The 17,110-nt window shown below is 42.1% G+C and overlaps 1 protein-coding gene across 3 annotated transcripts in view; it reads left to right on the top strand.

The window, feature by feature from the left end:
* PBX3 (PBX homeobox 3) overlaps nt 1-16,697 on the top strand; it is a 225,067-nt gene extending 208,370 nt beyond the window's left edge. Inside the window, exons 7-11 of one of the 3 annotated variants that reach the window (XM_050760557.1) lie at nt 91-93; nt 9,976-10,141; nt 11,395-11,507; nt 12,303-12,392; nt 15,149-16,697. In XM_050760557.1, the coding sequence (XP_050616514.1) occupies nt 91-93; nt 9,976-10,141; nt 11,395-11,507; nt 12,303-12,392; nt 15,149-15,241 (465 nt within the window). In that variant the 3' untranslated portion in view covers nt 15,242-16,697. The remainder of the gene's footprint in view (nt 1-90; nt 94-9,975; nt 10,142-11,394; nt 11,508-12,302; nt 12,393-15,148) is intronic. The other 2 variants (XM_050760555.1, XM_050760556.1) reach the window with 2 other exon arrangements.
* Nucleotides 16,698-17,110: the final 413 nt, after the last annotated feature.

Raw genomic sequence — 17,110 nt, 5'->3', positions numbered from 1 at the left:
CACAAGTGGCATTGGAATTCAGGTTTCCTGCAAATTCCAGGTCCAGTGCATTGTCCTGCTGAGTTGGGACACGGATGAGAAGGGATACAGGTAGTGCTGTCAGGTACTTGTGCAGAGCAATAGCCCAGCAGGAGTGTGGCAGATGGGAGCTCTTGGTCTTCTGCGGTAGGAATTTTATTCTGTTCAGGTATGTAGGAGTTCACCTCCTTTTCCCTTCTTGCTGCTGCCTGTTCTCTCTTACCAGTGTCTCACCAGCACTGGGGGCAGGGCCAGCTTGCCCAGAACTTGAAGCTCCTGGGAAAAGGGGTCCTGACCTTAGGCACTGCAGGAAGTAAGCATGGCGTGTATGCCGTTGGCCTTCAGAGGGTTTTGTTATTGCTGATTTGTTTTAAGAAAAGGGAAAACTAACATTTACTGAGTGCCTGGTACATCCCTGGCACAGTCCTATGTATTCAACATGCCATCTCATTTAATGTTCACAACAGCCCCATGAAGAGGAGGTATCATTATTCCACCTTGTAGACCAGGAAAGGAGAACCTTAGATGGCATGACTTGTCTAAGGTAACATAGGCAGGAAATTGCAGAGCTGAGATTTACACACAGGTCCATTTGGCTCTCAAACCCATTTATCCAGCTGTCCTCAGAGTTCTTAGAGGAATGCACACAGTGTGTGTATCCAGAGTGCCCAGCCTTTCTGTCCTTATAGAAACTGTATCAAACCTGTACCTTCTGGAGGGAGAGGACTGGTGTGAAATTTGGAATTTATTAACACCATTAACTTTAAAAATTGAACAGTATCTGGCTTCCATCCCTCACTTCAAATTGAATCACATAATGGGGATGAAAACATTGATTAGGGAGAAACTCTTTGTTAGAGGTAAAATTGTTTACCATGTAAATGTGCTACCATGTTCCATTATACATGACTTAGCATTTCAACATTTCATAATCTGTTACATTTAATTAGGCACAGTACATAAAGTATGCATCACAAGTAAACATGGGGAAACACAATGGCAAATTTTTCTAAGATTTGTGCTTCATAAATTTTCAGTTTGTTAATTTCAATAATGATGTTTTAGTGTCAGCTGCTTCTTTCCAAACAAGTGCAGATCCTCTCCCTGACGCAGTTTATTCACGGAAGCAACGTCAAGGATGAACTACAAAGTTCTGCACTTCTGCCTCTTAGAGGCTGCCTTTAAGTAATAATTTTTCTCTTTTATTTAATGCTGTTATTAACATGATCAATAAATGTAGTGACAGAATTTGAAACGTAAGATACAATTAAAGCTAATTAATAAATTGGCTTTCAGTGACTGTGGAGACATTATAGATGGTTTAGCTTTTTATTTTGAACATGGAATTTTTCTTAAATGCAAAGCCGCTTGGGAAATTTCAGTGGCTTGAGATTTACAAAGTGTTTGATTTTAATTATTTTAAGCATTCTCAAACCTGTCAACCATGCCCTTCAGATAGAGTACAGTAATGGGATTGGTCACTCATATAGCTCTGGGTCCCAGCACAAGACCTGGCACTTAAACTCATAAAGATTGTTAAGTGACTTTCCAGTGCTTTTTCTGTTGTTGTTGTTTTTTTAATTTATTCATTAAAAAGTATATTTTTCGAATTTGAAAAATCCTAATACTTGCTGATCTGAAAACAATTTGGATGATACCTGAAAACACAAGAAACACAAAACCAGAAATTACTTCTAAACCCCACTGTACATGATAGTCATGTTAGTACTTTTTTCCTGTGCTTGTGTATATACCTACATCTATGTATGTCAGTGTTTGAGTATTTTTACTAAAATAATAAAACAAAGGCTCATGGTGTATAAAAAGAAAAAAATGCCCTTTCTTCCTTTTTTATAGTATATAATGAATATTTTCCCCTTGATTTGTCAATAAATATTTCCCGTCAACATGATCTTTTAATAAATGATCATATTCCATTATACAAATGTGCCATAAATTTAATCTCTCTCTCTCTCTCTCTCTTTTTCTCTCTCTCTCTTTCTATTAATAAGTAGGACTAAGGGGTCAGGCGTAGTGGGGCAGTAGGACTGAGGGGCCAGCACTTTGGGAGGTAGGTGGATCACTTGAGCTCAGGAGTTCAAGACTACCCTGGGCAATATAGCAAAACCCTGTTTCTACAAAACATATAAAAATTGGCTGGCTGTAATGATGGCTCACTGCAGCCTCAACCTCCCAGGCTCAAGAGATCCTCCCACCTCAGCCTCCAGCCCTCAACCTCCCAGGCTCAAGAGATCCTCCCACCTCAGCCTCAGCAGGTGGCTGAGGTGGGAGGATCTCTTGAGTCTGGGAGGTTGAGGCTGCAGTGAGCCATTATTATGCCACTGCACTTCAGCCTGGGCAACAGAGTGAGACCCTGCCTCAAAAAAAAAAAAAAAAAAAAAAAAAAAAAAAAAAAAAAAAAAAAAAAGGCTGTAGTGGATATCTTTGTACATTTATCTGTAAGTATTTTCTCAAGATAAGTTTTAGTAATCTGGGCAAAGGGTGTGTTAATATTTGCTGGCTTACACTCCAGAAAGGTTATGCTAAATAAAAAGTAAACTGTATCTACCCCCCTTAAGTTTATTTCTTTAATCTGAACTTAAAAGATCCTATAATTGACAGATTTGTTGTCTGTGTAGCTACAAAAGGTCATTGTGACATGGAAGTGGTTACCCGAATGAGCCCTGTTTTGAGCCCAGAAAAAGTCTTTAGGCACACCCAGTATGAGGGGTTCCCATGCTATGCTCACATAGAGAAGTTAAAATGTAACCAGAGTTAGCCTGATCACTTAAGGCAGCACTCTGCAAACTTGGGGGTGGGACGCATACTCCACAGAGTAGCTGAAGGTTTTCCAAAGAGGACTCAGGTATGCATGGTTTCAAGGTTTTCACTGGCCAGCTTTCCTTATATATATGTGTACTCCTTCCTAAAATCCACCTGCCCCAGAAAGTGGCTCTGATGGAAGCATTGTGTTGGTTTTCTTTTCCCTTCCTGCCCTTTCCTACCTGCCCTTTTCTTACTTTATGAAAGAAAGGGATACTTCCACCTGGTTCATTGCCCTGAAGTATGAGACCCTCCTGGGTGCCCAACAAGAGACGTTATGAAATACTGGTGGTAACCAAACCTCCTTTAATCGGCACTGTACCGTCACCCCACTCCCAAGTACGAAATGCGTGCACGATGAAACCTGCATTTGATGGTCAAAATAAGTATATTTTTATTTATCAAAATAAGTCTTTGTATTGCTTTGGTTAGTTTTAGACTAACTATAATGATAGTTTAGTCCAGAAGGAAATATTAAACATGTAGAGCCTTATAATTACAGGAAATAAAAACAATTTCAAATTTTCAATTTCCATATATTCCTTTTGTAGAGCATAAAAGTATATTGCATTAGGATAATATGGGAGAGAAATGAACTAGAAATAAACTTTCAAGAACAAAAAGAACATAAAATTTTAGACTTGAAGAGCAGGTTTGTTTTGTTTTTTTGTTTTGAGACAGACACAGTCTCCGTCTGTTGACAGGCTAGAGTGCAGTGGCGTGATCTTGGCTCACTGCGGTCTCTGCCTCCTGGGTTCAAGCGATTCCCCTGCCTCAGCCTCCTGAGTAGCTGGGACTACAGGCGTGCACCACCATGCCTGGCTAATTTTTTGTTTTTTAGTAGAGACAGGGTTTCATCATATTGGCCAGGATGGTCTCGATCTCCTGACCTCATGATCTGCCCGCCTTAGCCTCCCAAAGTGCTGGGATTACAGGGGTGAGCCACTACGCCTGGCCTATGTATTTTTTAAATGGATAATGGGTATCAAATTGCTGTGCTATTTATATTTGGTTGGATACATTTTAAAGAACAGTGTTACAGTTTTATTTTAAGATGTCAACATTTATGATATACTGGAATAACACTGTTTACAACTATGTAGACTTATGAAAAATTGTAGATGCCAACTTAGAAAATGTGCAAGGAAGGAAAAATGTGTGAGAAGGTCCATGATTTTTCAAAATTAATTTAGGGGGAATTTTGCACAGCAAAAATGTGCAGACCACTGACCCTGGACAGGCACATGGATGGGAGGTCAGCCTCACTGGAACCCTTTCTGAACTCCACTGCTACAGATCTCGGGCTCCGTTTCAGCTCTGTCCCCTGCACTCAGCAGTAACACCTGGGGAGAACCTGCGAGCCCCTCTTCAGGCTTTCCCTCGCCCAGAGCTTCTCCCCCTTCCTTTTCCTCAGCCAGAACTTGCCAGCCCTTCAGGTGCTTTGCTCCTGCTCCTCCCCAGGTACCAATGCCTTCCCCATCTCACTGCCCGCTCCTTCCCCGACAGAAAAGTTCTCTCAGATGCTACCTCTAGTAGAAACACTTCTTGATTTTTCCTCTCCTTTTTCTGTAGAATGGGTTTCTCTTCCCTCTGTCACTATAAAAATGGGGTTTAGAGGTTAAGAAGGGAAAAGGAAGTTAAGTTACGTAAGACAACAAAAGTTTCTGGGATCTCGGAGTGGTCCAGGGAGAGGGAGGCAGGCTTGCATTTTTGGCTTGTTTGTGGCCACACGAGCCATTGGAGTTTTCTGCTTCTGAATTGTGGAGTTTCAATAAAAGTACTCTGGAATTGAACTGGATTGAAACGGAGGTCCCGTTCAGGTTTGACCTTGCCTCACAAGCCTCCTCTGATTTCTCAGACCTGCTGGGATGTCTCTTCCTCCAAATCCCTGTCTGCACTATACGGTTCAACATGAGATCATCACCACCCTGCAAGTTTTGCTAATTATTTTGAGTGGATAGCATTGCTTTTATAACCAGATTGTAAAGTCCAGGCAGGAGGGGCCATGTGCTTATTTTTTCATCTGCCCACAGCACCTAGTACAGTATTGACCATAGCAGATGCTTGGTAAGCATTTCGCAGTTGGTTATTTAAAAAAGAAAAAGCTGATGGGAAGTCCTGGGGCTGAATTCTAGATCCATCCCACTTTGCATCCCACTTTGGGCAACTTGTCTGTGTGCTGGATCTCTCGTTTCTTCCTTGATAAAACATGAGTGATAGTAATAGCTAATAGTTACCAGGTAAATAGTATGTGCCAAAGCCATTAACGCACCCAACAATTCTGTGAGGAAGATACTAAGATTTATATTGTTATTCTCATTTTATAGGAAAGGAAACACTAAAATAACTAAAACAATCTGTCCAAAGTCACTCAGCTTAGTAAATAGCAGAGTGTGAATTTGAAACTGGATTCTGAGTCGAAAGCACGTAACCATTATGTGATACTTCCCACATCTGACTCAACTCCCTCCAAATCAGAGGTTCTAAGTGAGATAATAAGTAAAAACTTTTTGAAGAAGGTAAAAAAGCTATATAAAAGGTGAATCTAGGTATTGTATTATGTGGAAAGCATTTTTACTTTTAAAAGCAATTGGCAACCTATAGCTGAATTGCGTGGGGAGGGGGGGAATACATGGTTGTAGTATATGGGAGAGACCAGAGCCCTTTTTGGCTGCTCCTTGGCCTTGCAGAAAAGTTCCAGAAAATCAGCGGCCTGCATAATGTGCACTACTCGTTCCCCTAATTACCAGAGGCTCAGTCTGGGGGCTGATAACAATGAACATCAGTAGAAGAGGGAGAGTACTTGTGCTTTTATTCTCATTTTTAATTGATCTTAAAATTCTTCCATGGCCCTTTGCCTTGGGCACAATCCAGAGTCATGAATCCTTGATATGCGGCTCAACAGAGAAGCACAAGGCAGTGTAGTCCCTTTCCCTTCACCAATTTCCTGCCTGCGTCTCTATTCTGGGACCACTGTACAGACCATTCCAGTTCAGAGATGGAGCAAGCTCTGCTCGCCTTCATGCACCATGCATACAGCCTGGCCCCACTGGGAGCACTGTGCAGGAGGGGCCACATGACCTGCAGCCTTGGAGGCTTCCTACTGGGCGAGCTTAGGGCTTCTTTTGCAACTAATTATATCCATCTGTTTTTAAAAGGTGAAAAAAAATCCTGAATTTAGGTGTCGATTGATACATTAATTACCCCATCTCAGTTGCAGCAGTGTGGTCTTAATAGCTGATTGCTGCAATACCCAAATCTGTAATATCAGAATGTGACGTGCATATTTTAATTTGAGAAATAGTTTAACATTTTTAGATATTCATTTAGATGTGGTTATGCAGGTTAAACATAACGTATGATCACTGCTTCTTTCATTGCTTCCAATTAAACCTTGCTTGTTAGTTTAACCTCTAGGTAATCCCATCAAACAATTGATGTCAAGGAAACAGTGCCCACAGTAGCTTCGGATGAGTGGCCATTAATTTTAATTGCCTTGATATTAAAGATTAAGAAGTATTGGGACTAGCAGAATAAAAACGATCTGATGTCAAGCAAATCCACTTGCTAAAGCTTCCCCAGGCTGCTGGTGATATTAAAATTTTACTGTGAGAATTAAATAAACCTTTATTAGTGATGACTGTTGTTTGATTGGTCCAGAGGTATGCATAAACAGAGGATTCTTACATATCTAGAGATGAGACCTTCGATGGTACAGAGATTCCTCAATTATGAAACTGTTAATAAAGCTGTAATCTGATTTTCCAGGCTAGGTTTCATTAATGTATTATAGCTTCTCTGATTGTCAAGGTAATATTAACTACAAAGTACTGAATCCAACAGAGAATTGTTTGGAAGAAGAGAATTCTAAGATGGGCCTTTGTTGCTAAATTCAGAGTTGGGGAATTTTCATTAATTATGCTTAAGAAATGCCAGATTCCCTCTCAACCAAGACTATCCTCCTTTGCACTATAGATATGTTCAATATTTAACTCTTTCTGAGGCCTGACAGTCTTAGTCAGAAAAGCTAGAGTGATAATTATGTATTAAAGGAGCGTTTTGCAAGCCAGCTCTAGGTCTGTCTCCTGAGCTGAGAGCATGCGTTGGGAAACATGAGGTAAGGTCAAAGAGAACATGCTTTAACAAGCATAATCAGAACCCATACCTTTGTAGTCCTTTTCCAATCTTGATTTAGAACTTTTAGAATCACATCATTCTGGTATGGATTCTAATGGTCACTGAAGCTGATTTGTCTTGGTGCAGAAATTCCTCCCGAGTATCTGTCTCCATCCTGCTCAAGGCCTGGGCACCACACCTGCATCGTCTCTGACTTGTCCCTCTTCACTGACCTCCAGAGCTAGTCAGTGGCCAGATTCTGTCTGTTCCTCCTCCATAATATGTACCCTCTCCACTCCTACTACTACTCTGCCTGGCTCAGGCCCTCATGGCTTCCTCGCTTATATACTCTCCTAACTTCCTCCTATTGCCACATCCTATGCAGTTATAATGCACACCTGCTGTGAGCCTATGGGGCTCAGGAAGGGAGAGCCAAGAAGGCTAATAATAGGATGAAGAGGTCCCTTGGGGCTGAGCTTGAAGGCCTAATGTTGTGACAGTCTAGATGTTGGAAGTAGGACCAATGTGTGGAATGGAAAGGGAACCAGATTGTAGTTCAGAATAAAGAGAACTATATACCCATTAGGACTATCCACCAATGGAGGCAGGGATTTTGTGAGGTAGTGAGTACCACATCTCTGGAGATGGAGAGATCAGGACCACAAAGAAAATATGGAGGAGGTGGCACAGGCTTAGAGGACACCCGACTTCCTCTTAGACCTATTGAGTTGGAGGTTGTGGCAGAACAATACATAGGGAAATCTCTTTAAAAACGAGAACTCACTAAATTCATAGATGATATGGATAAGAGATGGAAATCTGGGAGTCATCCACACAGAGAGGATAATTGAAATTTTGAATATGGATAAGGTTGCTCTAGGTGCAAGAGAGAAGAGGGTCAAGAGCTGAGTCCTGGAGAAAACTTGTCTCTCTCTCTGTCTCTCATATCAGGAAAGAGCAGATGTTGGAGGAAGGAGAATAATGTCACATACACCATGTAAGAGCCTGCTCTAGGCAAGAGGGGTGTTAATTACAAGTATCAGACACTGTTGAGAGGTCAAACTAGTCAGAGAGACAAGGCCATTGGATTTGGGACTGGTGTCATGCCAGTATAACTACTCCCCTCTACCACCTAGCCCTTGAAATTGTTCACATTAAAATGAGAAAATGTATGCAAGGTGCTCTGCATAATGGTCATTCACCAAATGATAGTTATTAGAGCCACTCTATTTGATATGAAGAAAAGAAGGGATACATACAGTCTTCTAGGGGGAAAAAAAGATGGTGGAACAGAAACAGCTAGGAAGTGCTGATCTGTAGCACATTTACTTCCTGATGGGCTTGGCTTGTTTCTGTCTGACGAACCTGCGCTCATGGTTGCTGCATAGGTCCTCGGCAAGTATGCCTGCATGTGTGTATGTGCATATGTGTGCACCCCATGACCCCCAGGGTGGACAGCATATGGTCAGCAGCAAGGCCAATGTTGTCTTCCTCACGTGGCTCCCTTGCCAGGGCTCTCTGCTCCTTCCAGAAGGATGAGTGCCATAGGCTGAAGAATGAGAATTCTATTTCCAAAGCAATTAAAGACTTGGCAGAAATGGTCAAAAGGGGTGCCCACAGTGTAAATTGGGTTGGAAGGCTTCAAACTACATACTACTCCTTATGTCTCTTCAGGGCCCCTATGAATAGCTGTTAGGAATAATACCTTCAGGGGCTGGGCGTGGTGGCTCACTCCTGTAATCCCAGCACTTTGGGAGGCCAAGGCGGGTGGATCATGAGGTCAGGAGATTGAGACCATCCTGGCTAATGTGGTGAAACCCCATCTCTACTAAAAATACAAAAAATTAGCTGGGCTTGGTGGTGGGCGCCTGTAGTCCCAGCTACTTGGGAGACTGAGGCAGGAGAATGGCATGAACCCGGGAGGCGGAGCTTGCAGTGAGCCGAGATGGTGCCACTGCACTCCAGCCTGGGCAACAGAGCGAGACTCCATCTCAAAAAAAAAAAAAAAAAAAGAAGAAGAATACCTTCAGTGTAGAACAATGATCCCACCCAGCCTGATATCACAGCAATATGCCCCTTTGACAGATTATTAAGAAATTATTGAAAAGTATTTTTAAACTGTTACTTTAATAAAAGAGAGGTTAGATCCTTTTATATAGCGAGTGGGTATACTTTCTTATAAATTGCTGTGTGGCTTTTAGCTTCTTTATATAGCTCAATTACAGGTGCCTGAACACATTGTAACTGTGAGCCATGATTCTGGGGCTGAGTTCTGCTCTCCTTGAAATGTGATGAAATCTGCCTATTGCCAAGATCCTTTGTAGAAATCTCTTCCATTTGCACCAGCTGACATCATAAGAAGTTTGCAAAAGAAATAAATATCTTCTACCTGATGACATTAGAGTTGCTCCTCTGTGTTTGCATTTGACCTGATTGGAATTACTTGAGTTTTCAAGTTGTGACCTTCCCACATGTTAACTGGCAGAGCTTGAGCAGCCATCTTGGCAGACATGCAGTGTTTGCTAAGGCAGAAGACAAAGGGTTTTTTCATCCATTATTAATTGATGTTACTCTTTTCAGCAGACCAAACATGATTCTACTATACAGCTGCCAAAATTATTCTAGACCCAAAAAAGAAGAATAAGTTGTTCATGTTCAAGTATTTCTTATCAGTTACCTAACTTAGCAAATATTTCCTTCAGCTTTTCAGCCTGATTTTGGGGGCCTGACTATTTATATACTAATCGGTATATAGCAGTTGGATGTCTTTTATGAGCAGTGCTCCCTGCCATTTTGATATTAGTGTGGCCAACTCTAAGAAAGCGGTGTTATTCCAAAAGAATGTGAGAATTTTGCCAAAAGAGAAAATAACCCCTAAAACCATAATGCATGATCCATAGGATGCGAGGTTGCAGGCTAGGAATTGTGTGGTATTGCGTTGGTGTCCGACAGGTATTATTGGATTTTCATTATTTCTTCCTCTCTTCCCCTTCACCTCCATGTCCCTGTAATTTGTAGGTATCCAATTGGTTTGGCAACAAACGAATCAGGTACAAGAAGAATATTGGCAAGTTTCAGGAAGAAGCCAACCTCTATGCTGCAAAGACGGCCGTGACAGCTGCACACGCAGTAGCAGCAGCTGTGCAGAACAACCAGACCAATTCGCCCACCACACCAAATTCCGGTGCGTACTGGGGGCTTGCTCCCCAGCTGGCCCAGGCAGCCTTATGCCACAATGCCCTGTCCCACAGGCCAGGAAACAAGAGCCATACTGAGGACAGAGTGGACTTAAAAAGGAAGATTTATATTCAAATGTAGGCTTGTTCTTGAGATGGGTGAAGGAGTGGAAGGCCAGAGCCTGTAAACCCACTCTTCACAGTGAATGCCACTCACTAGTAGATGATGGAACTTTTACACTTAGTGGTGGCTTTCAGTTCAGCAATTAGGCAGAGTGCTCTCACTCATGACTATTTTAGCTATCTCTTTCCAGTTATCACTTTAGGGTCAGTAGTGGTCTGTGGAGAGTGAAATAGCAGAAGTGGGAAATGCAGCAGTTGCTGTGCATGAGGAAGCTGGAATGCTGGAGGGAAGTGCAGCGGTGCTTTCTGCCCAGCGCCTCTGTCCTTCCTCTGCCTTTCGGCAACATTGTCTGAGCAGGACTGACGGCATGCTCAGCAGGTGGCTAGCTGTGAGGGTTATGGTGCTTAATACACGCATGCAAGATTCTTGGATCCTTGTCCGGTACATTTTGGCTGCATTTTATGTGACATTTGTGAGGGGGTTAGAAATACTTTAAAGTTTCGGGGAACTTGAATAACAATGAAAGATGTGCAGCTAGTCCAAACAGATGGACTTGAGTAGCAATTCCAGGGACTTTTCTGAGAAGGTCTCTTAAATAGATCTTTAGAAGTTCAGAAAATAGGGGATTTTTTGTTTGTTTTGTCTTGTCTCCTCGCCCCCCAGTTCTTTTTAATGGCACATAAAAACAGGTGAAAGGAGAGGGAGGTATATGCATAGCTAAGAAAGAGTTCCTGGAAAAGTCTCTTCTCTGGGTGGCTGTCCACCGTGACAGTTAGCCTTGTTGACAGGCTCGTGTCTTGACTAAATCCTGCAGATCAGTGGAAACAAGGGGAAGGGTCCAGGCCAGCTGCTGGGTGTTTTGGTTTATTTTTTCTTTTTAATTTATTTTGATTTGTCTCTTCATTTTTGGTTTTGTTTTTTAAGTTTGGGCTTCCCCATTGATGGGACTTCTAGATGTAGAGTGACTCACAGGACCCAACTCTCTGGAGTTACTCTCCGTCCTCTTAGATCTGGAAATGCTTTATGTTGCGCACAGCCTTTCCCTTCTGTACTTTTTCTCCTCTCCCTGCCTCTAGGTCTTTGAGGATTATGTGTGTAGCTCTCTGTTATTCAGCTACTTAACTCTTTCCTTTCCAGGTTCTTCTGGTTCTTTTAACCTCCCAAATTCTGGGGACATGTTCATGAACATGCAGAGTCTGAATGGGGATTCTTACCAAGGGTCCCAAGTCGGAGCCAATGTGCAATCACAGGTAGGAGAGATGCCCCAGAGGGGCCTTTCTAGCAGGGTAGGGTTTGGGCTCAAAACTCCTTCCTCTGACCCTATGGAAGTGGTCTACACATCCATGCAGAACCTGTGCTGGGTGCTTCCAAACGGGACCCGTCTGCCCCACCATTTAATTTAATGAGAAGTCAAGCGAACAGTGACTTGTGATGATTCAAACCTGATAAACTTTGTGAATGCATTCGGCTCTGGCTTGAGCTCATGGAGAGGGGTTGGGTGCATCTTACTTTTGTCACAAAATAGAACAGAAAAATTGAGTGTTCCAGTGTGTATATGGTTTAAGAACATGTTGCTGTTTCATTTCTTAAGTCAGAGTACAAAATCTGAGTTCTTAAATTATAACTCTATAATTTCTACTCTTTTCTTGTCCTCTTAATTGAGAACAGAACTACTCATATAGTTTTTATACATTTAGATGTGTGTGTATGAGACACAGAGAAAGTGAGAGAGAGAGAGAGTTGAGATAATTCCATATACACAATTTAAGTAGGTTTTCACCCACAGCCACATCCATTTGGTTGCTGTAGATGGAAAGTTGCATTGCCATGAAGATGTTATTGTTTGGCTGGCATGAAAAACAAAGATTTGTGAGTTTAAATATGCAAAGAATGGTTGAAATTCTGCCAGTCACATTTGATTGATAAATTTGTCTTTCATTGAAGATGTTAAACCCTTGTGGCACACATAATTCAAATTATTTCCTTTTGTAAGTGATGACGTTTTAATAGATTTGGGATGATGAATTTTGTTTTCTCTCACCTAGGTGGATACCCTCCGTCATGTTATCAATCAGACGGGAGGCTACAGTGATGGCCTTGGAGGAAATTCACTGTACAGTCCACATAATTTAAATGTGAGTACTCTGGGGAGCCAGCTGTAGGAGCACAGTGTCAGGTAAACAGTGACTAATAAAGAAATTAATAGCCATTTGACCTGGCTTCTCATCTTATTGGCAGGTAGGGAAGGCAGCATCTTTGCTGCACTTTTATTTTAAGAACCTAAATGCTTAATGCCAGCTGGATACCCTTAGAAGTCGTCATAGATGCCCAGAAGTGGCTGGTGTCCTGTCATCAGCAGGGACTTAAGCATCAGCCCATTAAGATGCCATTTCCTACCATCAGTGCTGTGTTCCAGGGAGACGGTAGAAAACAGGTCATTTATCTTAGAATCGGCAGCAGGAAAAATTCCGAAGCAGAACTCAGATGAAGGTGGTAAGTTTGGAGACTCCCAGGCAGACCAACAAACCAAGCTAAACAAATAATTCTGTTATTAAAAGCATCTTGCTGTATTGTCAATGTGGGATGCAAAACATATTTGACAACTTTAATTATGGAGGAAATGATTTTAACTTCTGTAACTACTTCACTACAACTTTACCTTTCCCTCCACTGACATGGATGGAAAATGGCAAAACACACAGCTCTGGAAAAGGGGAAGGAGGCAGGGAGGCAGGTCATCGTGGCGGTGCTGCGGGGGGTGGTGGATGGAGTCTGGGGTTCTACACTTAGGAAGGAAATTAACTGCCCAACTCACGGTAGTAGACTCAGGAAGAAAATGGGCAAAATTCTCCCTTTTTAGGGCCTTGGCTTGCTATGAGAGTAAATATTAATGATTTAAAAAGTGATTGAGGATGTTCAATTGTAAAGGGAAAAAAGGACCATTAAATACTCAAATCTTTTACATTTGAAATGTCAAATCTTTCTTTTTGGGCTTATAAATAACTCATAATAACCCACAACAAACCATATAAAAAGCCTTTTAGTTGCATTTCTCCTTTTTCATTTAAGTGTTTTGAAATGCTTCAGAGAATGTGCGATATCCTTATCAACATGATAAAATATGAAACTGTGATTGCCTGCAGCATTTTACAGACATGAATTCCATCTTCACTGATGAGGCTTGATAAGGCGCTGTTGTATAATACAGTGCATAATCTCAAACCACCAGAGTAAGGATTAATTTATTTTGAAAAAAAAAGAATGCTTGCTGACAACCTCTCCTCCAGCTGCCACGCTGGGTAAAAATATTGTACATTTGTTGTTTATAAATTTGGATAAAAGAGGAATGATGTTTACTTCAGATGGAATATCTTTAGACTTGTATCTGTGTGAGAGTTTTTCTTTTCCTGAGTAGATTTTCATACCTGAGGGGGGAAACAGCTTACCTTTTAGATAGAGAAGAGGATTTCTGAGAGTCCACCGAACACACACGGGCATGTCATTAGCCAACCTGGCACAACAGAGGCTTTAGAACAATACCACCATAGCTTTTTTTTTTTTTTTTTCTAATATTGTTTCCTTTTGTTGTTCTTAACCTGAATTTGGTATGCCCCAAGCCTGGAAAATCCTCTTCCGTTAGGCTCTGGTCATCTCTGTGGGGTTGTTAGGTTTTTCCCTCCCTTTCCGTGGGTCATGGAGGTAGAAAAGGTGCTTTGCCTGCCGAACTCTGCAGTGAATCAGAAGACAGGGAGTTCTCCAGGAACTGTAATCACGGGAGAAGAAACAATGGCTGCCACATGCTCATCTAGGAGCTATATCCGGGCTGGGCAGGGAATCTAGACAGAGTTCTCAGCAGCCTGGCAGCCCAGGCCTGAAAGAGGACATTTTGGATGGACTTGCAGAGGAAATTGCAGGTAGATGTGAGGGAGGCAGGAGGCACCTTATGATCCACCCTGACATTGGTGTGGGATTCCGGGTCTGGGGGCAGCATGCAGGCAGAGGGTGGTTGGTGCTGCAGGCACTGGGAGCCAGCTCACCCTCGCCTCCTCTCCAGAAAGGCCTGCCCCGTCACTTCCACTCAGTGTTCCCCAACTCACGAGGCTGGCACCTCCCTCTTCTTGACTGACATAAAAATATGTAGCGACAAGCTGTCTGCCACAGCAGAAATCTGATCAGACATTGATTTCAGCAATTGCCACTATAGGCCAAGACATAAGGCAAATTTGTTTCTGAGTACAGTTATTGCTGCTGCGGGTCTGAGGCAGGAAGGGCCAGCAGCATGTGGAAGGCAGGAGCAACATCCCAAATAGCAGCCTCGGCCACAGATAATTGGAATACAGATTTTAACAGTGTGTGCTGCTCCGCGGCTCATGCGTTTTCATTCTGGAAGATCCTATTTGGAGGGAAATTCTGGCCTTCACTTTCTAAGGGTTACAGTAGCTGGCTATCAGGCGTGTATGGAAAAAGGGTGGGCAACTGCTTCTCTGTGGAAATGATGATTAAGCCGGGGTGAAGTTTAGACTTCATGGAGCCCAGGCTTTTGCTGAGGCATTGCATTGAGCTTCTCCACTGCTCCCTTCTTAAGAGATTCTTTTTGAGACACTGTAGTTTTACCAGCAGATCAAAGGCCAAGCTTGGTGCCAGCATGGGCCTCGCTGAAGCCCTTCTTCGGCATGTTGATTTGTTGCCAAGTCTTTACTTGATGGGATGGATTTGTTTTACATGCATTTAATCCCACTTTAACACATGCTGCCAACTCCTGCCACAGTGGGTTTAGAAAATACATTTTGCTAATGCATCTCTGCTCTCATGTTGTCATCTGGGTGTTTTAAATTGGGGAGTAGAATTAATATGTAGACGTGCACCCGTTGAACTGTATTTCTCCTTTCAGGCTAATGGAGGCTGGCAGGACGCAACAACTCCATCTTCTGTGACTTCTCCTACAGAAGGCCCAGGAAGTGTGCACTCGGATACCTCTAACTAATCTCTGGCCACACTTTTCCCTGAGCTGACATGCCTTGATAAGTGCATTCAGAGCAACAGGAGGAAAAGGAAAGCGTTTTTGTAGCCCACCATCTACAGCTTTACTGTAAAACCTTGTCTTATTAGAGAACTTGGTAAATCTGTTTTTTAAGGAATCATAATCATTTGTATTTATACTTAAAAACACACAATGTTAAAAAATAAAAAAAAGCACTTTATCCAATTAGGCCAAGATTTAACATTGTTGACAGTCCTGTAGCTATTTTATCATAATTTATTACCAATATTTTACATTAATGGTTTCACAGTTGCCAATTACTTGGCCTTAAGGGTAAAAAGTACAATATACACTAAACCTCAATCGTTAAAGCAGATGCAAAAATTCACCTCACCTAAATTGAACTTCTTGCATATTTCCATTACTGACTTGGATTGTCTTACTTTCATATCACTAATGGAGTTGGAATAAAGAGCTGTTTGGCTATCCCTGTTAATGATGGTTGTGTTTAAGAATCTTCCTCGTCACGTTTGTGTTCAGATCTCTTATGTTATAATTAGATCAGAGACTGGTAGCATCGTTTCTCTCTCTGAAAGCACCAGTGCCCAGAGTCTGCTCGGTAATAAAATTATGGATCCAGATTGTTCTGAGAGACGAAGATACTTGCTGCTGATAGAGGTGAAAACGAGATCAATCCGTCTGGGGTTTTACGGTGTGCACTGGGTGCTGCATAGACTTGTCAAGGTTTGCTACGTCCTCTGGGCATCCCCAAAAGGCCCTGCTCTCTGGAGTGTTGTATATAGTGTAGCAAAAGAGTATTTATACATCCCACCAATCAAAACACAGCTTTATTACCTCATGCGAACTCATACAAACCAATAGAATTTCAACATGTTCTGTAGCTTAGAGTGCTCACTTACTACCTCTGAACAATACTCACGCTGTAGTTTGTCTCTTTCTTATCTTTTTGCATCTTGTAATTAACTCTTTGTTTCCCTTCATAAAATGTAATGTACATTGTAATCTTTTAAAAGAAAAATCAGGGTTGCATTTGCAACTTTTAAAAAACCGAGAGTGGAAACATTGGGTCTTAATTCAACACAGGATCAGTAAAACTGTTGTAAATACTGAGAAACATTTTGAATGTTCTTCATCTTACTACTAATCCATGCAAAAAAAAAAAAAAAAGCAGCGACTAATTGTGATGCATTCAGATTTCAGTATTCAGTACTGTATATTTCACCCTGTGTAATGGGGCCCCCTCTCCTTTCTCTTTTTGTATTGTATGCGATTCTGAAACTGATTGAGTCATGAAAATAATTTGTGGCGGTGATTCTAATGTATTAAAAACGTTTCGTGTTCCTTTCTAACTGGATTACACCCTGGATTGAAAAAGTCTTCCTCGTGGTAGTTACATGTAGTTTCAAACATGAATAAACTTTTTGCTTTCATGATTAAATGTTGATGCAGTTTCTTGATTCACTATTTGAGCCAGCCAAGTGCAGGGAGAGGAGAAAGTGCACCCAGCACCAGGCCTGGGAGTGTGACTGCCTGCCTGTCGGAGATGACTCTGAGATGATGGTGGGGCTGGGAGGGAAGGAGCAGCTGCTGTTGAGTGTGCAGGCATCGTGCCACCTACTGAACCATCGTTGGGAGTCCTCACTTGATCCTGATGTGCTCAGTAACACCCCAAGGAAAACTCCGTATTCATAGATTAGGAAACCAAAGCTCAGAAAATTTAAGCGAATGCCAAAAGATCACAGACCTAGGACAGCAAGGCGTCACACCTTGAACTCAGGTCTCTCTGCCCTCAGCTCACACTCTCCTGACCTAGTGATGCCTTTGGCACTTGTTAGATGGAATTTTTTTTTT

The sequence above is a fragment of the Macaca thibetana genome, chromosome 15 (assembly GCF_024542745.1).
Source record: "Macaca thibetana thibetana isolate TM-01 chromosome 15, ASM2454274v1, whole genome shotgun sequence".
Classification (NCBI taxonomy): domain Eukaryota; kingdom Metazoa; phylum Chordata; class Mammalia; order Primates; family Cercopithecidae; genus Macaca; species Macaca thibetana.
Note: the sequence above shows the minus strand (reverse complement) of the source record. Positions and strands in the feature narration are given on the sequence as shown.